General features: G+C 40.5%; 1 protein-coding gene across 1 annotated transcript in view; it reads right to left on the bottom strand.

Moving 5' to 3' along the window:
* LOC137299184 (ubiquitin-like modifier-activating enzyme 5) overlaps positions 1 to 24265 on the bottom strand; it is a 126868-nt gene that overhangs the window by 46163 nt on the left and 56440 nt on the right. Inside the window, exons 8-9 of the mRNA XM_067831758.1 lie at positions 17696 to 17823; positions 2976 to 3111 (exon numbers count right to left, since the gene is read on the bottom strand). Of these exons, the coding sequence (XP_067687859.1) occupies positions 2976 to 3111; positions 17696 to 17823 (264 nt within the window). The remainder of the gene's footprint in view (positions 1 to 2975; positions 3112 to 17695; positions 17824 to 24265) is intronic.

The raw sequence follows: 24265 nt of genomic DNA, 5'->3' as shown, positions 1-24265 counted from the left end.
ATCAAGTCCTGGGCTGAGGTGAGAAGCCCTATGAGACTGGGACAGACCTCGGTTTGCGAACTTGAAAATCTTCGACCACCAGTCTTGTGGAATCCAGACGAGTTTGGAGTGGGTCAGGAACAGATCTCCTATAAATGTCAGCTCCTGAGACAGCACTAGATGTGACTTCTTGACATTGATGATCTACCCCATTGGCTGTAGGAGACAGGTGGGGAAAATCATAACTGTTTGCATAGCAACTCCCAGGATTGGTCCTGCTGTAGATGCTGACCATAAGCATCGGTACTGCCACAACCATGGCCTCTGCCAAAAGTGCTATGAATGGCTTCCTTCCATGGCGCTTGGCTCTACCCCTTGTTGATGATTTGCCATGAAAGACAGAACCTATGGCCTCAAAAGTTGACAACGATATCTCTGTGTTCCTGAGTTCACCATACTGATGATACACTTCTGGGATCTTCTCATCGAACAGAAAACAGGAGGTGAAAGGAGCTCTCAGTAACTGCCACTTGAACTCTTCCTGCCAATGTCGTGATGGCTAACGCAGCACATAGATGAGCTAAAAGATCATGGAGCACCTTCCCTTGCCATTGGAAGAGTGTTGACAGCTGGTCAATCCTTGACGAGTTGTTTTCTGTTAGGTCCCATGCAGCTGCTGAGGTCGCTGACACTAACACTGAAATGGGCTATAGCTTTCTTTTCAGCTCAGTATTGATGGCAAGTATCTTTGAGTCTTGTACCCAACAAGATGACTAGGCGAACTTGACAAACGTTTTAAGGACTTGTCATGTGCCACACCACTATCAGCAAAATCTAGGCTTTGAACCTTGTATTTGTTCTTCTGACTTGAATATTGGATTCAAAGACAGCTTTGCAAAATATGCATCCAACGAAGCAATAGCATCCGCCATCATAGGATGAGGAGGTATTAGTAGTTCTGGACAAAACGTAATAGGTTTTGGATCATCAGTGTTAGCAGAAGGCAATGGACAATCCGATATCTATTTGCAATCCATTTGTATATCGCAGAGACAAGTACCCCCATTATCCGTATCCTCCAAACACGTCCTCATTTCAATCAGGGGAGAAATAGCACTCCTCAGCGTTAAGCAGCACACGTATCGAATCGCTGAGTGGATGCACCTGGTGTTGAGCATTGAGGTATTGATGCCGGCTGCATATCTTTCACAGCACTGTATGAAGTCTCCGGGGAACATGCGCGACAATGGCAAGGTGAACACTGAAGAGATCTTGACCTGGACCTATCGTGGCACATGTGAAAGATCTAGAACACCTCTCTCTCTCTACAATGATTCCGTGAGAACAGAACATGGACCTCGAGTGGCTATGTCTGAGAACGGCAACGTTTGGGAGAGCTGGAGCGAGATCTCCTGGAATGCCAGCAACATTCAGCTTCTTAATGCCGTGCACGCCCTTCCATATGTTGGCACTCTAAACCCTCATCCCAAAAAAGGGTATGAGCAGCGTCACAGCAGCGCTGGGCAAAGCAAAACTTGGCGACAGCAACAATAACAACCACAGTAACTTCTGAATTTCCAGATGACTGAAAGCATCGGGGCGGGATAAGTCCACACGGGCGTTTGAACACTGGGGCTCTGGCAACTGCCCAACAGGTGAAGACGACTCACGGTTAGGATCCCAAGCTGGTACTGAGGGAGACAGTGGTCGGAAATCTCTGGCAAGAAAGGCGGCGATCCAAATGACGATGCTGGGGAGGACATCTTCCTTCTCCGCTGGGTAAAGCAGCCTACAGACAGTACAAAACTGACTAGTCATACACAGAAAAGCTGTAATACAAAAGAAACAAGAACATAAAAATTCATGGTAACACCAAGAGTAAAAGCCTCCTTCACAGAAAATGGAGAAAACTTCCCTGCAAAAACAATGGGTATGCTCAGATGGCTGCCCCCACTGTGTCAAGAAGAGCAAGGAAAAATAAAAAAAAAAACAAGCACTAAAGACAAATATGGCGACAGAATGGTACATAATGGTGTAAGAGACATATAGGACAAAAAAGACCACAACATACCCACACCAGGGAAGAATGACGTGGGAATCACCAACATCAATGTAAGAAAACATAAGGTAGCGAGTTGAGTGAAGTAAGGTAGCGAGGTAAGTTTTCTTCACTTACACATTACAAAAGGTATACAAATGATACCTACCAATTGTGAAGCAACTTTACTTGTGAAAATATCAGTAGGTAGAACACTAGTGAGCCAAAAACACATCCAAACTAAAGGACGCTAGAAGTAAAAGTGATTTTTTAATGGTCCGCGGCTGTGGAGATCATGTCACTTCCGTGCCGATACATTCGTCGATACACTGGGAATGGCAAATCAACAACTGTCTGATCTCTTTTAAGCAAAGCTTGAGGTAATATGCATAAGACCTATGTTAAGGTAACTCAAAAATTTGTCTGTTTGTACATAGCTGTGGCAAGGCTTCCTGTATCCTAACCAAAGATTCTCTGCGACTCAAATCAAGTTCTGGGAGGTTAAGAACCTTATCCGCCGGATGGTGCATTGTTTGAAAATCTGGAGTTTGACAATCCACCCCAGTTGTTTCAACAACATGTAGAGAAAATTTCAGCTGCTGTTTGAGTATAGCAACTTGTTGATCAGCTTGGATACCTTTGTCTAGATACCATGTGCATCTCATATTACCTGTGTTCATAGCCATGGGTCCATGAAAATGCCAAACCCTAGAACATTCCTTATAGGCATCCCTTAAATCTGTGCTTGCCAGGAAGTAATTTTGCCTTATGACTTGTTTCAGATTAAGAAGAAGGAGCATCCTGAATTTCTCTGGCTTCTTTAAGCAATCTTTGTTGAATTTCTTCACGTAAATTTACATTAACTTTGTGAACAACTTTCCCAAATACTCACCAAACAATATGTACAATCATGAGATGAAGTGAATCACTTCTAAAAGTCATCCCTGTAACAAACTACCTGATACAGCTGCTGTTGTCTCCTACAGTGGTTATCATCACATTGAGGGTTAGGCCTCATCACCATGGTGGGGAAGAAATCTTTGAGAGCATTGTAACCAAGGTAGAAAGTCACGTCGCCAAACTTCAACAAATATCTGCAACAAATATCATCATATACTGGCATACAAAATACTTGGCAAAAAGAAAGTTATCACTTGTAAAGTAGTGAGTGAGTGAGTTTAGTTTTACGCCGCACTCAGAAATATCCCAGCTATACGGCGGTGGTCTGTAAACAATCGAGTCCCGGACCAGACAATTCAGTGATCAAGAACATGAGGACCAATCTGCACAATTGGGAACCGATGACATGTGTCAACTAAGTCAGTGAACCTGACCACCCGATCCCATTAGTCGCCTCTTACGACAAGCACAGTCGCCTTTTATGGCAAGCATGGGTTGCTGAAGGCCTACTCTACCCAGGGACCTTCACGGGTCCACTTCTAAAGTAATTGCATAAAAACCAAAAACACTGTTACAGGTTTGAACCTAAGCAGAAAACTTTGCCACAAGATAACATGGTCCCGATAATAACGCAGCAGTCCAAAAACTGCATTCAAATTGTGCATGTTTCGTAACATGATAAACGTAATTGCGGGACAAGGTCCAAATGCTTGTGCATGGTTGTGGCATAAATACCAAAGCTGGACAGAGTAAGCATGGAGTAACCCCAAAACACCACAGATATGACGAGACTTATGCAAGCACAACAACACACTGCAATTTGTATGGCCAATAAGGGGGCTTCACATCATCAGTCGGCAAGGACGCTCAACTGCAGCCAGGCCATTATTGCCAAATTGTTAAAATGCTATCAACAAGCAGGCCAAGCCAAGAACACCCAAGGTTGTTCAAGAAGAGCAAGACTCAGGACACCTGCAGATTGCTACATCTGGCAGATCCACCTCTGGAGGAGACTTTTGGCATCAACGGGAGCAACAGCTCTAGGATATACCAGCTGATGAACAGCTTGGTACATGAGCCTACTGTCCCTTCCATGAAATGGTCTTGACCCACCTACACTGTCAATGCATACTGTAATGGTGTAATCAGTGACAGTGATGTGGCTGGAACAGAGTGATCTTTATAGATGTTGTTTGGTTCAGTCTGTTCAGAAAAAATCGCAGAGTATGATTTTTTTTTTTTCAATATGTGAGGAGAACAACTGGCACAAAGAGCAAGGAGGAGTCATTTTGCAGCACGACAACCTGGGCCTTTCACGGACAAAATTGTAATTGTTTGAGAATACCTGCACAACAATGCAGACATGAATCCCATTGAACTTCTTTGGGATCATCTTGATAATCAGCTGAGACTGGAACTTGAACAGACTCTCTTGGACTTATCGAACATGGACGGAAAGTTTAATGAAGAATTATGTATTTATCTCACAATTTGTACTTCTCTCTCTTGCTTCAGTGCCTAGTGGAACAAATGTGAACTTTCTTTGTAGGTCTCTCTTGTCCTTACGCCTGTGTTCCTATGTCTGATCTCTTGACATGACTGGTCCATAGTCCCATGCTAAGAATGCATGCTAAGATCTGCCCACGGAACTACCTCTGAGAGTTGTGTACACAATTTGAGCATGGGACCAGATCCTCCCAGGGCCTTAACTTAAAAATTTAAGCACTGGTTGTCCCTTATCCCCTGTCCCCATTGTATACACTACTTACCATGGTGCATGCAAAATTTGAGTAAAATCAGTCAAATGGTTTTCAAGATATGGACTTTGAATAGAGCATGGGGGTCAGTCAGGAAAAAGCTAAAATGTCCATCGTTTTGATGTAATTAAGTCTTATTTAATCTGATGAAGTCACCAAGAGTGTTCCCATTCCTGTTTAGCTACAGCGCAAAATCTACCAAGATGCATGCAAAACTTCGTGAAAATCAGTTGAGTAGTTTAGGAAATAATCACTTTTTAGTGAGCATGGCACTAGTGTAGCAAAAGGCTAACAATCCAAAGTACTGTCATACTTGATAATACATCAGGGAGTTCTGGCGGGTTGCTTTGTTACAGTCTTGTTGGTATGGGGTTCCAGTGATGTGAGTGCTGTCTGAAGGTGAATGAGATGCAGGTCGTGTGCGTGTGCGTGTACAAAAATGCAGTTCTCGGGGATTGTCTTGGTCAAGCTGACTACAATATGTTGATATCATGAATCTTTTTCGATAAAAAAGTAATTTGTTTGGTTTTTATGAGGAAGGCTTCTCAGGCCTGTTGCCTCCCTTGTCCCTTGTTGTATGGGCTTTTATTTCTCGTCTTTGTCGAAGACAGTGCTTTTATAGGGTATTGGTTCGAATCTCTTGCTTCATTCTGTGGTATTTCGCGAGGCTCCAAGACAACCAAACAAAACTTCTCTTCGGAGATTTTACTGTCCATGAGCATGGTGGAAATATGATCTATTGTGTTGAGCTTTGATTCGACTAGAACTCTGAGAGACATACAGTAATTGCTACGAGTGATCTTCTAACATGTGTAAAGGCAAAATGTAGATGCTGAAATTAGTTTCATGAAAAAATATCTGAACGATACACAAAATATACATCACAACAGTGAAAGTGTAATCGGAGGGATAGGGCAATTGTGTCTACTCTTGTTCAACCAACCTTCACCTCAAAGAAATTGCCTAATATGTACAACAATTTTTATGTATCACATCACTACTGATGACCGATTTCTTATTAAATGGTGGCTTCGCTGACAAAGGTACACAAGATTTTACAAGGACTCTTCCATTGATTCGGGGATCATTTGTACATAAATCTGCAATGTAAGCAATCTGAATAACTCTGACAATCTGTGTATTGTTATATGTCTTGTATCATTTTCACTCTATATTAGAGAAGATGTCAGAAAAGCTGACTACTTATGTCATTCAGCGTGATTTTGAATCAGTCGTTGCATCACACTGCAAGGAAACTTCAAATCATTGCATGGTATTTCTTTTTAGTGTGCTATCTGTTGCTACAATACTCTCCCCCTGCATTTTCTAAACATATTGAGCCATAGTAAACAATGAGTAGACAGTTGGATTACAAAAATTTCCAAAAATGCTACGTAGTGTAAAATCAAAATTTTTCTTTGATTACATTTCGAAGTAGATTTTCAACGCACAGTGTATGTTTTCACACCCAATATCGTTTGTTTCGTTTTATCTAGACAGTTGATATTGGTGACGCAGACCATTTGTAATCTAATGCTGAAATGTGTGGGAAATTCAGTGATGTATTTGTGGCAGCTGACTATGAAAAATATGTGATGTAATTGGCATGTCAACACTGGCCTCTGCGAAACATGATTTTGTAAACTCTACTGTATCCAATGTGGCAGAAAGCCATAACTGATTCAGGGTTGTTCGGCAATGTTTCAGAAGCCATTTGTCTAGTGGCGTAAGAACAAGTGTTTAAATATGATATTTGACATTGTGTTGTAATTTGAATGACACCTCCGTTTAACAATTGATTTCCACATGTATCCCCTTGTTTTAGCTTTTGTTTATAATTCATGGCACTGTTTGCTACCTGGTTGCTAAAATGGAAAAGATACAATGTTTAGCAAGTTTTGAAGCTGGTGCTTGAAATCTAATACAACACTGACATATTTAAAATAACATAGAAAACTGAGCAATATTAAAGTTGTTTTGGTATAAATGAAATTTATAGATAATTAATTCATTACCACAGTAATTATTTATTTCCTAGATTCAATAAGCCCTAGTAGTAAAGTGTGTTTTGTAGATAAATATTTAGGAGTAGTACAGAAACACACATGGAACCATTAAGGTTACAGCAAAAATCAAATATAACATTAAAGACTCACCAGCAATTCCTTAAAAACAGCTGTTGAAAGAAGGGGGTGGTCAGTCAGCTTAGATCGGAAATGAAAGTCTCCATACAATCATTGCAGTTATCTAAAAATGTATGCAAATTTGTTGTATACAAGCAATGAGGTTACGGAACGTGTGTTACTATTTTAGGGAGGGAAATCCCCTTCACATCATGTGATTCAAAACGGTCATGCTCATGAGTGACTGATCGACTGAGATGTTTGATGGCTTGCAAATATTTATTTTTAGATATTTCGATAATGAAAGAAGGGCGCACATGTAGATATAAGTACAAAGAAGTCATTCATATAAGTTTTTCATACACAGTAATCGGAAAAAGTGCGCAAAAGTAGGACAAAGAATTTCCACCATTCCAGCCAATAGAGCTGCTGCATAGCGTTCATGTTAGTGAATGTTATGTATATTAGCTAGTAGTGGGTACAGTGCATGGTAATTGTAAGTCAGTCTACAGGAACATTCACATTGTAAAGAAAGTGATGAAATTAATACAATCATCAATCTCAAGAACGTTTTAGTCGCTGACCATCTTGCCATAACGGCAGTGACCTGACCTGAGTACTTGAACTAATGTAGACAAGATTCATCTGAAGATAACATATCCCCCTGGCTCCCACATATTTGAAAGGACAAATCATCCGACAGTTACTTATTGTGTTTTTGGACCAAGTCTGAATTGTTTCCATGGAATTCATTAAAAACATAAATGCCATATATCTGTAATCAGAAAAAGTCACCATTTCAAGATCTATCTCATATATCTGCCAAGATCTTTTGAAAGATATGAAATGGTTTTCGAGTTGTGCTCCGGAAATGAAGTTAGCAACATGTTCATGTAACTGAGAGAATAATACATCATAAAAACCTGTAAATAGCAAAAGGCACCACTTTGGGGTCTGCCACACATATCTACCAAGTTTTACTGACAGATATTAAGAAGTTTTTGAGTTCTGCTCCAGAAACGGAACACACCTCTCACTTTTGAGACTAAGTCAAAAACGTTTCCATGGAAACCTATAAAATGGTAAATCACAAAAACCTGTAAGTAGCAAAAAGCACCAATTTAGGTTCGGATTGATATATCTACCAAGTTCTGCAGAAAAATATTGAATGGTTTTTGAGTTCTGCTCCAGAAACGGAACACACCTCTCACTTTTGAGACTAAGTCAAAAACGTTTCCATGGAAACCTATAAAATGGTAAATCACAAAAACCTGTAAGTAGCAAAAAGCACCACTTTAAGTTCAGATTGATATATCTACCAAGTTTTGCAGAAAAATATGGAATGGTTTTTGAGTTCTGCTCCGGAAATGAAGTCTGCCCCACCATTAGACCAACACCCAAATGTTCCATGGAAAAACAAAAAAAATAAACATGCCAAAACTGTAAATAGCAAAAGGCACAACTATAGGTTGAGATTATTATATCTATCAAGTTTGGTCTAAAAATATTGAATGATTTCTGAGCTATGCTCTGGAAACAAAATGATTACAGACGGACGGATGGACAGACAGACGAGGCATCGACTATATCGCCCCGCATTACATGCCGGGGGGATAAAAACCAAGTAACCCGAGCAAAAGTCAAAGCGATCTCAATTGTTTCTGTCTGTGCTTCCTTCATAAGCATTCTCTTTCAGCTGGTTGACTAAAGCCCAAAACAATCACTTTTACAGGGAATGGTTCCACTCATTGTTACTAGCAAATGAAGGCTGGGATTGATATCCAACTCATGGAACAATGAGAAATCTGCCAGGACACTTCATAGTCACTCTGATCAACAAAAGTTCAGGTAAACAAACATTTTGCGCATGTTTATTTATTGGGTAATCCTCTGGTGATGCACGTCAAGACTCATGATTAAAGCAAGGAATTGCACAGCTATTTTAGGCGTGCCAAGGTTGTTGGACACCATCTGAAATTTGAGCTTGATTTTGTTGATGGCGATGTGCTGCTGGACGGTACAGCAGTGGGAGTAAACCAGGTGAAGTCCTTTAGAAAGTCTCTCAGAGTCAGTCCTTTGTGGAGAAGATGTCTGAAAAGCCATTGCATTGTGTGTACATGCAGTTTGTGGAACAGAACGGCAATTCGACTGACTCCTTCGCCTGGATGAAGTCGGCTGGTCTCAAATGTGAAACTGAGTGGCCAATATACAGCCTGAGACGAATTCCAGCCAACAAACCTGATCTTGTCCTTTTTGATAAAACCAATGAAATTATTTATATCATTGAATTTTCTGTCCCTTTTGACAGCAATGTGATTCGCAAGATTCAGGAAAAGCATGATAAATATGCAGACCTCGCCTTTGAAATGTCTCGTTTGCATCCGAAGTACACTGTCGTCAGGCTCCCCATTGTTCTCAGTGTCCTTGGTTTGGTACCTCCTGATCTCTTGGTGCAGATCAGGAGAATGCACTGGTACTCCACCTGGAGCACAGCCCTTCTGACAATCTGGGTAATGCAGAAGGCTGCAGTGTTGGGGAGCCCTCACATCCTCTGGAAAGTTCTTGGTGGGCTCGACTAGGGAGTGTTTCCTGGGAGAAGTCCCATTTGCTGACCGTTGTCGAGGGCCCTGAGCTGATGATGAGCCTTACTGGCCCAACTGTGCCAGGATCACCCAAACCCTCTTTGCTGCATATCTACCGTAATCTGTAAAACGTAATAGACTGTATGGCAACTGTAACATGGAGGCACCATGGGTCAGTGATACTCAATACAAATTATTCACAGGGTTTTTGACAAATCTCGTGTCATCTTACTGTTCTTCCACTGAGACAATTTACAGATAGCAGAGGGGGGCGAGAAAGGGATGTTGGTGGTGCAGGGATCAACTTCTTGTACAGAAAATGATTTTGGAGCACACTAAAACTTGCAATCTCACTGCAACCTCTCCATGTGCTGGACTGACTACAACAAGGCATAAGACTCTGTCCCACACGAATGGATTCTGAAGTCTCTTCAGTGTATTGAACTCCCTGAGCGCCTACCGGTACTTGATTTACTCAAGTCTTTAATGAGTTGCTGGGTGACTCAACTTGAGATGTTCTCACAAGGGCAGGTGCAGACTTCAGATTCCATTTCAATCAGAAGGGGAATATATCAGGGGGACTCCTTCAGTTCTTTTCTGCTTAATAGGGAGGAGGGATACCATTCCGGACCTCCTCAGCACAGATCCCCAACATCGCTAACTCATCTCTACATGGATGACATTGAGCTCCTTGCCAAAGGAGATACCACTTTGAAAGAACTGGTTCTCCATGTCCAGTCCTTCTCTAATGATATTGGCATGACTTTTGGACTCAACAAATGTAATACTCTTCATTTGAAATGTGGCGAGGAGTTATTGAGCATCTTGTGGAAGATCAGACATACACCTATCTTGGAATGCAAGTTCAAGACAAGTTCCAGAATGCCTGGATTCAAGATAAACTTCCGGTTAAGTATAAATCTCATTTAAAGAAAATGTGGGGTTCAGAGCTAAATGCTCGAAACAAGGTCAAAGCCACGAATACTTTTGCTGTGCCAGTTCTTTCCTACCCTTTTGGAGAAGTTGATTGGACCAAACAAGACATCCAGAGTCTTGACCACCTGACCAGAAGGATCATGTCTGATAACAGAGCACACGGTTACAGCCCGGGAAAGCCACATTTCGAGAATTAGTAGCTGATTTTGGTGTGGCTCTCGCGGTAATAGTTACGGTCAAGTGACTACAGAATTTGGCTTTCACGGGGTATGTTGTCAAAACAAACCGGACGGTGCTTATAACTACCGTAGTAAACACAACAAATATCGTGGTCTCATTCTCTTTCTTTATTTAGATTACAGTGTTTGGGGTCATTTGAAATAATAATGAAATAATAATGAAATAATAAAATAAATGCGAATAAATAAACAAATAATTATGATTTGATCAGCTGTGTGCTTATAGCCACTGTAATAGTCACTTCACTTCACTGAAATCACTTCATTGCAGATGCAGAAGGTCTCCCACATGGTCTGCATACGTTATCTCATGGTTTAATAGCTGCTGCTTCAAAGATGCTATACGTGCATCTATTGCACGATATCTCCTTCGACGTGAAGGTTCTTTGGGCTGATGTGAAAGTCTGAGTATGGTGACCTCTGTGAGGGACTGTTCCCGCTGGAAGAGCTGGATTACTTCGAAAATGTTCGGATGGGACTTTTTCAAAAGTTTCTTGATTTTGTTGTGCCATCCTTCCAAATGATTATTCGTTCGGTGCCCTTGATTTTCAAAGTGATTCCAGATTTCTGGAATGAAAGCCTGGCCTTCAACCCAGCTTGTGGTTACGTAGTCCATGAAGGCAGTGACCTTAGGACTGGCAGGAGATTCCGCAACGGCATCGAGCCACACGTCTTCTATCTTGTCACAGGGCACCAGGGGCAAGGCAGCAGCTCGTCGCACCAACTTCTTGACTTCCCCATCTTCTTCGTAGTCACTAACCAGGCCTTCTTTCTGTACCCTCCTCCATATGCATTGCGTATAGTGAAAGAAGCACCCTCTCACAGAAGCAGCTGGAAATACACCTCTCACTGCATTGTGAGCTGCACGTTCAAAGTCCAGTTGTACAGAATGCGGGGCAAACTGCAAGCCTTGTCTTCCAGCAAGATCACACAGATACTCAAACATCTGAGTGTAGCATTCTGCGCTTCTGTTGGACAGTAAACAGTACACTATTGGAACCATGTGACAAAACACCTCAGCTTGTACACAATATATCTGATCAAACAATTTAGGACATGTATAGAACGTACCATCACAAAATATGGTGCTTGCAGTACACAGATGTTCGATGTTCTTGTCTGTAGTGAAGATCAGAATGTCGGCGTTGACACAATGAAGGAACTGATCGCCGCCTTCCGTCTTTGCGTACTTGTCTTCAAGGTTGATTTCGGGTCGACTCTCAGGAAGGCGGGGCAAGGTCTTGTGTCTCTGACGATAGAGAATGGTGTTCAGTGACTTGAATGATGGGATCTGCTTCAGCATGTCGTCTGAGATGATGTCGTGGTTCTGACGCAGTCTTGAGATCTCCTCGCCATAAATAGTAGGTATGGGAGTCGTCTCTGTCCTTGCTCTCTCCATCAGTCTTGCTTTGAAGGCGTCGACTTGAAACTCGAAGGGAAGTGGGTCATGGGAGTGTCCAAAAATCTCTATGGCATAGAGTATCTCGCCCTCAGTTGTGAGCCTGGCAGTACATTCTCTCACAATGCAAGACCAGTACCTTTTCCCCTGGCGACTACTTCTGCACCGAAGCCGTCATCGTACAAATGTACACCACCTCTAACACTCTCGATGAATTTGATCTCAACTTGTGCATTTGCCATGATTGTGACACTTAGTGAGCGCAATGTCACTTATATATCTTATTTCTAACAGGATATTCTCAATGTCAATTAAGAACACGTTTGATCTCTAACTCGTTACTTACTTTCAGTAGGATGTTTTCATTTGAAATCACCCATACCGAGACGCTCTAAAAAAAAAAGACGGGACGCTCTTTTACAGGTGACGGTAATCGTATTAGGTAATTAAGGTCCAGAGTAGGTGAAATGCAATCAACCGTAAATGTGGCTCTTGCGGTATATGTCATTTTTAAAATGTGGCTTTCCCGGGGTGACACCGAGCACACCACTCTCATTCCTCTCTTAATTGTTTATATATGCCAATCAATTCCAGAGGTCGGGGTTTATTTGCTGTGGGGGCTCTTCATGATAGAATTATATTGTGTACTTTTGCACATATTTATTTATCAGATGATCCTCTGGTGATGCACGTCAAGACAATGAAAGAAAGGAATTCCACAGCTATTTTAAGCGTGCCAAGATTGTTGGATACAATCTAAAATTCGAGGTTGATTTTGTTGATGGAGATGTGCTGCTGCATGGTGCAGCGATGGGAGTAAACCAGGTTGTGGTGGTGCAAAACCTAAGATTCCTCCTAAGGTCATTCAAGATGTTCAAGCTACCAGATCCGAACTAAATAGTAGTGGTGACATAACACAGCATACTACAGAAGTGTCGGACAGCATCAAAAAACTGTTGAGTAATTACTGTTACAAACCATTGCTGGGGTTTAAATTTCCAATGAGGGAACTGTACGGTCTAGACTAAGCTTTGAAATACGCAGAACTCGTGAACAACATGGGGAAACTTAATGAACTCGACGAGCGCATCGCTAGTGAAAAAACCAAACTCAGGGAAACGGATGATGTTAAGCATAGTTTCACAGAACAACTACGCAAATTTAGAAGACAAAAGACGTGCATGATTGGAATCCGCTTCCTTGAATCGTGAACAGCTTCGATCCTGGATCAGTCACATTCAGGAAACAATCAATAGAATACTGAATGAGGATACCACTTTAGCCAACAGGATCCGAATATTATTCCGAGAGCAAGGCATCACCATTGCCAGAATTCTGACGGCATTGATCTTCATCATATCAACTATTGTAGTATCTGTTACTTTGACTTGCAAGTTTTGTGGCCATTTTGACTAGGACCCACCCAAAACTTCCTCCAAGCCACAGGCAAACCCCCATCAACAACTAAAGAAGACCCTATAGCAGTAGTCTACCAGATCAATTGCCAATGTGGAGAGTCTTACATAGGTGAAACGTCCCGCCCTCTCCCACTACGAATTAAAGAACACAAAACTTCAGTCCAGTAAAAATTACTCCAAATCTGATATAGCCGACCCTGACCATGTCATCCTATCGGACATCATCCAAATTGTATATACACACTTGCAGCTATGTATATATTCTCCATGTTACAACTCTGTGATCACTTGCTCAATAACAGTGTTGGTACCTGCACCGAAACATCGCTCCCATTGCAATAAAGAAGTTGACTATCCATAGAATTTGATTTTCCTTCATCTACACAACTTTTAAAAACTTTCAAAGAAGTTATACTGCTAGTGTTAGAATTCCATGACAATTTTTAGTCTAAAATAGTGCTTAGATATTTGTATTCCTCAGTATCCTTGAGTAATGTGTAATGGTTGCATCTTCTACACACCTCCTGGCTCTGTAAGCAAATTGTAATGTGTCTAAAATCAGTAAATCTATTTAGCAAGGTGAGCCATTTTGGTGCTGTGAAACTTTCAACAATGTGAGCCGTTTCAGCAATAGGAACCAGTCATAGATGTTGTGAGCCAATACACCATGGCCGAATGGTTCGGTGTGGTGAATCTATTTGGTGTGATGAAACAATTCAATGATTTGATGATGTAGATTGCCTCTGTGAGTCCTCTGGCAACACAGAGGGGTTGCATGAGGCACAATTACACATGGTCTTTATCTCCTAAGGGAAAACTGAGCACTTTCAAAGTGGTGCAACAAGAAGTAGAATGATCACACTGGGGTTGTCATGTGGGTGGGTAAGGGAGCATCAAGCATGCCTGGCAAGGGACTATGGACCTGCCATGTAAGTGGATCAGTCTGGGGAACACAGGCATGTGAACAAGAGAGGCCAGCAGAGAGAGTTCACATTCATTCCACTCAGCATTGATGCAAGAGGCAGAATGTATGTTGGTATATATAAATGCCCAGGGTGGTCACACTTACAATTAATGATTTGTGCACATTTTGAATGAACTTTGATCTGTGTAATTTATGCTTCTGACTGACACTGAAGGAATTGCAGCGAATACATGACCACCATTACAATGAATTTAAAGTCAAATTATAGGAAAATGATTTCTGTTTGTAATATTATTATCATAAATCTCACATACATCTTCATTCTTATGTTTTGGTCGAGCGAAGTGAGTGAATATCTTTTTGGTCATCAGTATATTTCTCATATACCAAAGTTTAACATCAATAAATGTGCTACATTGCAAGAGTATATTTGATAATTCCTAAATGAAAATATGTTATAGCATTTCTTTTACAATTGCTTCTGTGCATATATATCACATTTCTTCTTCCATCAAAACACGAGGTTTTATTTCCTACAAGGGGTGCTCAAAAAGTAGTCAGCCTCACCTAGAAAATGATACAAATGAAGCTGTCTATGTTAAACATGTTATCTGTAAACCTCAAGCAAATTGGTTTTGCTATGTTCCAGCTTCACTGTCCCCATTTTCTTTCACTTTTTATCTTGGTATTAAATTCAAGAAAAATAACCTACAAACTTCAGAAAACAATATATGTAAGAAACATTTTGTGTGTGTGAGAGAGGCACACATATCTACCAAGTTTTACTGACAGATATTAAGAAGTTTTTGTGTTCTGCTCTGGAAATAAAACACACCTCTCACTTTTGAGAGTAAGTCACAAAAAACCTGTAAGTAGGAAAAGGCACCACTTTAGCTTCTGATTGGCATATCTACCAAGTTCTGCACAAAAATAAAGAACTGATTTTGAGTTATGCTCCAAACAAAGCCCATCCCTCCATTTTCCATGGAAACCGAGAAAATAATTTATCACAAAAACCTGTAAATAGCTAAAGGCACTACTTTAGGTTCTGACTGATGTATATAACAAGTTTTGTAGAAAAATACTGAACGTTTTTTTGAGTTCAGTGCACCAAAAACAAAGCCCATCCCTCCATTTTTAGACTAAGTCCGAAACATTTCCATGGAAACTGAGAAAATAATAAATCACAAAAACCTGTAAATAGCTTAAGGCACCACTTTGGGGTCTGCCACACATATCTACCAAGTTTTGCAGGAAAATAATGAACGGTTTTTGAGTTATGCTCAAGAAACTAAGCCCACCCCACCATTAGAATAACACCAAAATGTTCCATGGAAAAACAAAACAAATAAAAATCCCAAACTGTGTAAATAGAAAAAGGCACAACTATACATTGAGATTATTATATCTATCAAGTTTGGTCTAAAAATATTGAATGGTTTCTGAGTTATGCTCCGGAAACAAAATAATTACGGACGGACGGACGGACGGAGGCATCGACTATATCCCCCCACATTACAAAGTGATTCCCCACCCTTCATGTTAACTGAAAGAGGTTTTCGGGGGCGACACTACCTATCCCTCATTTAAATGACATAATCTTAAGAACATAATTTATTCCAGTTTTCTCACTGGTTCATACAAGATGCCAAGGGCTCACACTAAATACTGATTGGTCACACAAGTGTCAGCTCTGCATATACTATAAATAGTGCCATCTTGACTATCTGGACATGATGTTTTTGAAAGATTAAAATGGGGTGTCCTTGAAAAAACACATTACTCACTTATGTGAAATTTTGGATATGGCTTTGAAAGTTTGATAATGATTTCTTCAAAATAATATGGAAGCCTTTCAAACACTGGACATAAAGAATATGGTTAGGATGACCACACTTTGAACACCCCTTGTAAATTAGTTAGCTGAACACCAATGTGTCAAAAATAAGGCTGTGTTGAAGTCCAGTGAGGATAACTTGTTGAAACATTTATCAAACAGCTGTTTCACAATCATATACAGTGTCTTATCACTATGTTGGATTTGCTGAATATGCCACAGAAGACCATGTTCTTTCAAAATCCTGATAAAGGTCACATGCAACATAAAACACAACTTTGCAGATTCTGGTACCTTTCGGTATGCACTTACCGAAACAAATCATAAAAAATGCCAATTCAACCTATAAAGTTGAAAAAAACACGATGATAAAAACGCCAATGAAATTGGAGTTCAAACGTTTCACTAAATTTCCCCCAGTGCCTGGGGGAAAACTGGTTTCAACAGCTGTGCTGCGCTGTGTCCATAACGCATGCATAGTGAATAGGTTTGCGGAGCTTGAAACAGTATGCATGCCCAGAGTCTGAGGTCATGAGCAGTAGTCTAATCTTGGTTGTGTACACAAACAAGTAAATAATCTACTCGTTACATAAAAAGACTTGTTGATTGAGGTAAGCAGCCTCTGTCACAGAGAAAGCTCAGTGTCTGGTTTATTCACACCAATATGTCTGTCTGCCTGTCTGCTAAAGACAACATGCAATACACAGCTTCAATCATTGACCACGTGCAATTAGAACTTAAAACCTATCAGACTATATGACATAAAGAAAATAAATTGATTTATGACTCGTGCATCCGAGTCCCGTCTCTGCCACATTATGTAATTAGGCATGTGTGATACACATGACATGTTTTTATGTCTGTCGGTTGCAAACAAACTACATTCATTTTTTCGGATAATTGGATCTGACGGAAACTGGTGCAAACTCTTGTCAGTTTCAAGTTCTGCTTTGTACTTGGACGTATGACAGATTCCAGCCATGCAGCAGTTTACCATCTCTACTGAGATGATTTTTGATTGGATCGAGCGCAAATTCAGAGAACATGTATTTTCAAAACCTAACATCTGTATATACATTCTTCATGGATAACGACTTCTTTTAGTGTATATGATTTTGTTTGACAACAGCATATGAATCCATACTGAAACGACACATCAAGTACACAAAAATAAGTTGTTATCCATAAAGAATCTTACTTTCTTGTGACTCACCATACTTCTAAAATGCCCATCAAACAGATCATCTTTCTGTACACACAATGAACCCTCAGCATATCAACAGATGAAACAGCCAATCGGAAGCCGTCGATACACTTGAGTGCACATCCACCCACTATGACTGGGTTCGGTCTCCTGAGGGCTTCGTTTCGGGGTAAGTCAACCCAAGTACAAAATATTGCACTTTTGCATCGCGATTGTACGCTTATAATTTTGTTTATTTGTTTTTCTAGAAGCAGCAATGTATATGATGTGTCATGAATAAGTGATAAATATGTTTTAATTATGTTTGATTTTTTGGTTGCATGTGACCTTTAACTTCCCTATTAAATATAGTACTAACTTGAGTGTATTCTGGACCAGAAATCCAGCAACAATGGCCATGGTGGTGGGAAGACTGGCCGCACACACACCCTCCCGCTTCAAAGTCTTCTCATCAGTGTTGGTTGCCACAACTAGTGGGGGAGCACACTACAATAACAAAAGCTATCATAAGACACACATCACAACAATAACAGGTTCTTGGCCAGAACAGAAGAGAGAATCACATGAGATGTAGAATGGGAAAGGACCACAGGTAATGGAGAATGGGAAAGGATCACACAGGAAGGAGAATGGGAAAGGATTAAAGGTGACGGAGAATGGGACAGGATCACAGGCAATGGAGAATGGGACAGGATCACAGGTAATGGAGAATGGGAAAGGATCACACATGATGGAGAATGGGAAAGGATCACACATGATGGAGAATGGGAAAGGATCACACATGATGGAGAATGGGAAAGGATCACAGGGGATAGAGAATGGGAAAGGGTCACAGGGGATAGAGAATGGGAAAGGATCACACATGATTCAGAATGAGAAAGGATTAAATTTGATGGAGAATGGGAAAGGATCACAAGTGAAGAATGGAAAAGGATCACAGGTGTTGGAGAATGGGAAAACATCTCAGGTGATGGAGAATGGGAAAGGATCTGAAGTGTTGGAAAATGGGAAAGGATCACAGGTGTTGGAGAATGGGAAAGGATCACACATGATGGAGAATGGGAAAGGATCACACATGATAGAGAATGGGAAAGGATCACAGGTGTTGGAGAATGGGAAAGGATCACACGTGATGGAGAATGGGAAAGGATCACACATGGAGAATGGGAAAGGATCATATGTGTTAGAGAATGGGAAAGGTGTTGGGAAGATGAGAGCATCACATGTAATACAGTAGAGGGCATGGTCACACATAATACAGAGGATGGGGTCACAAGAAATACAGTAGAGGACAGGGCCATATGTAATATAGTTGAGGACAGCTTCACATGTAATACAGTACAACGCCCGCTTGTGCAGAGCAATCTTAGTTACAATCAGTCTTAGGCCCTTACAAAGAAATTTAAAATCACAATACGATTGCCCCAATCCACTTGCAAAAAGACAATCTTAAGACAGCATGGATTTAAGATCGCGAACGTAACTAAGATCAAACTCTTCAACGTTGGAAGGTAAATTTCTTAAACTCGACTCCTGTCTACAGTTGTCTGCAAGTGCACATAGCATGCTGCGCAAATAACACATGGAACTAGTTACTGCGAGCAACATGCATGAAAAAAAAACCCAAAAGAATACAAAACCCACAAATCTTGGAAGGAAATGATAACGAGGAAGGTTAACATATATAATCACAAGTACCTCGTGGGTTGTTCTCGAATTTTTTTACATTCTAATTTGATTTATAAACTAAGAATGTGATACTGCAACCACAGAAACCACATATCATGTTTTATGAAAATACTGAAATACAAACAAATACATTAACAAATCTTGGTCTTGAGTTATTGACCTAATAATCATGAAAATTAGAAGACAACATATGAACGAAATTTCCTTTGATATAACACCTCAGTGTACCATGATTTGTCAATGGCTGTCAATGAAACATAGTTTGGCATCTGGTCGGTTTTATTTGGAGTAAAATCCCAAATAAATCCCACAAGCATTAGATTTGTAAAGATATGAAAGGGTGACATGACTGTGGGAGTGTTGTGGAAAATGCATGACAGGGAAATATGAAAACAATATTATTCAGTGTGTGTTGTATGTGTTGTTAAATACTTATCCACTGCATGTTAATTACTTTATGATATTTTGTTGATATTTTTTTTTCTTTTTGTTAAAAAAACTTTTTACGCAAATTTCACATGCCTCAGCAAGTATATTTTCCAGTTTGAAGAATACCTAAATTATATTTGAAATCCATAGAATAGAACTATTGTCTCTTGTCAGATTTCATTTTAGATTTTAGAATTAGAAATAAACATAATTTTGTACGTTATCCGACTGTAGATGATTTTTATGTTAAACTAAGACAAAATCATTGACATGAACATGACCGAAAAGATATATATGTGGAAATCTGCGATGTCACAATATAACATACACTGCATTTGGGCATGGCAGATTTTACGGTAACGGCATAATATGCAAAGGGAAACAACTCCTATCTTGCATAAAAACTAACATTAGCTACCCTTGAGTTATTGACAAGGTCATGGCCACTGCTAATCATACGCAGACACCTTTCGTTACCATCCTTTCCTTGATTATCAAAAAGGTATGGTGTTCATACTTTTTCCAACACTGAATGGGGTGAGAATTGTACTCTATGATACCAACTCGATAGTGATTTTGTTCACTACGGCAAATAACGATATTTCTGACGTTAAATCAACGTTGCATTCTCCATGTTGTTGAAGTGTCAAAGTGAATCATACAGTTTTATGCAATATAAAAGCAATCCCTAAACGCAAAGCTAATTATTTGTGTGAAACTTTCACCAACTTGAACGCCATTTTGCTACTGACTACAATGATCTTAGCACCTTACAACTGGTTCTGACCAATTGTAAGTTTTGATTGTAACTTACAATGATCTTAGCCTACAATCACTGTGTGCAAGTGGATGGCGATTGTAGCAGAAGCCTAGGATCACGATCTTAAGGATTTACAATAATTGTAGCTCTTAGATCATTTTGTGCAAGTGGGCCCTGGAGGGGCCAAGAGGACAGCATCAAATGTAGTACAGTAGAGGACAAATCAATTGTAATACGATAGAGGACAGCATCACATGTGATACAGCAGAAGGCAGGGTCACATGTAACACAGTAGAGGACAGGATCACAAGTGGTACACTAGAGGACAGCATCACATATAATACAGTAGAAGACAGCATCACATGTAAAACAATAGAGAAGAAGATCCCATGAAATACATTCATATAAAATGCCATAGTCACACACACATGTATTCCCTGCAAAGATAACATCAATGGGTAGGAAATTGTTATGTTCATAAGCTAGGTACATGGTAACATACACAGAGCGAGAATGACTCTAGCGACGTCTTTCACTAGTGGAACACATGACTGGTCACATGATTACACTTTATGTAAACTTACATCATAGTGACCAGTCATGAATAAGATGAAACGTTGTGTTGTAATACCATTTATTAAAAACAAAATGCCATTTTAAAGAGAACAAGAATTGAAATTATGGCACGTGCTGCATACTGAAAACAACACTTTTAAATATGGTAGTAACGTAATAAAAGAAAAACTACCAACACGAAAAACACAGTGATACAAGCATGTACCATCTACACTGAAGCGAAGAGAAGAACACCTGGGAAAAGGAACATGTAAAAAGTTGTTTGTCAATGTGACCCGATACAGGGTCAAATGTCACAGATTTTGGAGCAATATCCGATGGTTTCAGCATTAGAGTGAGAGCGAGTAGACATGTGGTCTTTAATCTCAAATCTTTGATAGGGAGATTGCAATTGTCAGGCCACCTGGAAAATAATGCCCGAAATGAACAAACAGGCATAACACTAGAGCTTTTCATGCACCACAAAGTACCCAACTTTATCAGCCCTTTCAGTAAAAGCAGTATAAACGGATCATGCATGATATTGTCAACATCAAAAGCATCAAACAGCAACAGCCGTGCTGAATACTGATCTAGGTCGTGGTGACATATAAGTCAGAAAACACAAAAATTCAGCTAAAACAGCTGAACCATTGGGAGGAAAAACATGCCTTGTTGTTCACGTAGGCTAAAGCAGTACTGCTGTTGGTGAGGATCTGAACATTTAGTCCGCGCACCAAGAGGATGAATGCTATCAGAGATAACAATAATGCCATCAATTCTCTGAAGTTGGACAACTTTCCGAAAATGTTCGGATTCCAATTGCCAAAAGCTTCTCTGGTCTCTGATGTTTGCAGAACCCCACCCCAACCTACTCTGGAGGTGTCCATTATTATCTAAGTATCGATGGATTTGTGAAATAATTCTCTGCAATTAAAACTGTCAACACTAGACAACCACCAGTGTAACTCTTCAAAAGTGTGTGAATCCAGAGTTAGGAGTGAGTCCCACGTTGCACGGGAACTCAACAGGTGAAATAAAAAAGCGGAAAAATAGCTTGTCCGGGCCTACAGACCATGAAACAGAAACACATTTCCCACACACACAAGCAAGTGAACGAGCTGTAATGGTTTGCTTATGAAGAATCCGACGAATATCACGCTTGAGCTTAACCACTCTTCTCTTGGTGGCTTTTATGATAACAAACCCACTATCAGAGACTGTATTCACTTAGTATCCAATACATTCAACAGAATGGCTGGGTGTGAGGACGCTCTTATCAAAATTGATACACACACCCAGATCCTGTAAAGTATCAGTTAATAGATCAGGGTGGTCAGTTACTGACTCAAGGGTGACATAAGAATAAAGTCATCAACATATACCACCCGTCTGATTCCAATTGAACGCAGATATTTTACCACCCAGTCTAAGGAAATTTGTGAAGTAATAAGGACTACAGCTGAGACCAAAGGGTAAAACACACCACCTATATGTCTTATTATTCCAATTGAAAGCTAAGTAGTCTCTATCTTCTACATGCACAGGAATGTGGTGGAATCCATCCTTAATATCTACGGTAATTATAAAGTCATCAGGCTGTATCACACTTGCCATGTCCCTAATGTCTTCATTTCTGTGGGAAGTCTGACTACAAAATGAGTTTAAATGTTTAAGGTTGTGCACTAAACAGAGTTTTCCTCTTAGGCACACAACAAATAGGAGATACAAAGTAACTATTTGAACATAACTCTATTGAACCAGAGTCTATCCACTTCCTCAATGATAAATGCAGGACCTAAAATTGGGTTAGGTAAATGAAAGTTAGTAGGTAAAACAGTGAAAGGAATTCTAATTCCGTTCTGTATCCATTCCAAGACCGGTGAAGGAGTCCCAATTTGCTCCCATGCTTCAACACACAACTTGTTTACCATTGCAGGGAAGGGGGATTACTCCGCTTGTCGTGTTACTCATCCTCCTGTCGGCTGCCTTGCCCCGAGCTTTGTCCCCCGTTATAACGCTGCTGTGGAAAATGTCTGTCGGTAAACTGGGAGTAGTTGTCATGTTGTCCGTGTCCGAACCGACATCATGAATTCTGGGTTCCACGGTGGCTGTAGAACTATGACTGTTGGTTAGTCACTGCAGCAATTGAGGCAGCATTCCGTAAACACTCCAAAGAAGCGGGCGAAAATCCACTGGTATTACACTGCAGTGCTCAAAAGAAACGGCTTGTATTTGGGTCAAATTGCCCCTGGACTACTATGACAGCATGTTCGTCCTGCAAATAGTCCATGTGGGCCTTGACAATTATAAAAAGCATGGTTATTCTGTCCTCTGAGGGGGTACCGTTACCAACGGTTGAAATGACCCTCAAGGCCGTCTCGACATAACAAGCCTACCTTGTAACACAGTCAAATTGTGCCTTGCGCGCACCCCGCGTCTTTGTTCATTCAACTTCAACTCGGGCAGCAATCTTGTATGCTGAAGGGAGTCCCTAATTGCATAGAACTGCCCTTGAATATCTAGAGAATCCCTAGAATCAGGGTTACTTGAGATTGGATGGATTTGCGGTCTGTACTACCGACAGCAGGGGTCGATTCAGAGGAACCGACGGTTGACGATGTTTAACGAGAAAACAATCAAGATTGTTGCTCAAAACATTGCTTTAGGTCGTTTTGCCAGAGAAGATCTGTATTTAGTTTGTCAGCAATTTCATCTAATGAGACCGATTGTGCTTTTTGGTCTCCATCCGACATTTCATCTCCTCCTGGGGAATACATACAGTGAGACTGACGCTAGCGACGTCATGCACAAGTGGATCACATGACTGGTCATGTGATTACACGTAGAGGACACAGCCACATCCTATTCAGTAGGCAACAGGGTCACAAGTAATACAGTGGAGGAAGTGGTCACAAGTGGTACCCTAGAGGACAGCATCACATATAACACAGTAGAGGACAGCATTGCATATAATACACTAGCAGACAGCATTGTATATAATATAGTAGCGGACAGCATCACATATAACACAGTAGAGGACAGCATCACATAAAATGCAGTAGAGGACAGCATCACATATACTACAGTAGAGGACATCATGTGTAAAACAGTACAGAACCAGACAGGATGCCATGAAATACGGTAGAGGAAAGGGCCACAAGTAATACACAGGCCCCCCCTAAGTAATTGAAGAAAATACTGCAAATTTGAAGGAATTGCATCTCAAATATAAACAAACGCAGCCCACTCGCGAAACAATTGCAGCAATATTGGTAGTTTAGCGGTAATAACAGAAACACATCGTCCCTATCGGAAGCAATATCGGTAATACTGGAAACACGCTCGGCCATCTTCGGAGATTTTTCGGTCACGAGCGGAAACTCACGCAGCAAAACATGTCGTCGTTGGAAGAAGCACCCGTCGCGGTGAGTTTTGCTTTTAGTTGATACTATTATATTTTTATATTTATCTATCTTTGAGCACCCGTGTTGA

Source organism: Haliotis asinina, chromosome 10 (genome assembly GCF_037392515.1).
Source record: "Haliotis asinina isolate JCU_RB_2024 chromosome 10, JCU_Hal_asi_v2, whole genome shotgun sequence".
Taxonomy (NCBI): domain Eukaryota; kingdom Metazoa; phylum Mollusca; class Gastropoda; order Lepetellida; family Haliotidae; genus Haliotis; species Haliotis asinina.
The sequence above is the reverse complement of the archived record's forward strand: the minus strand, read 5'-3'. Positions and strand labels throughout refer to the sequence as shown.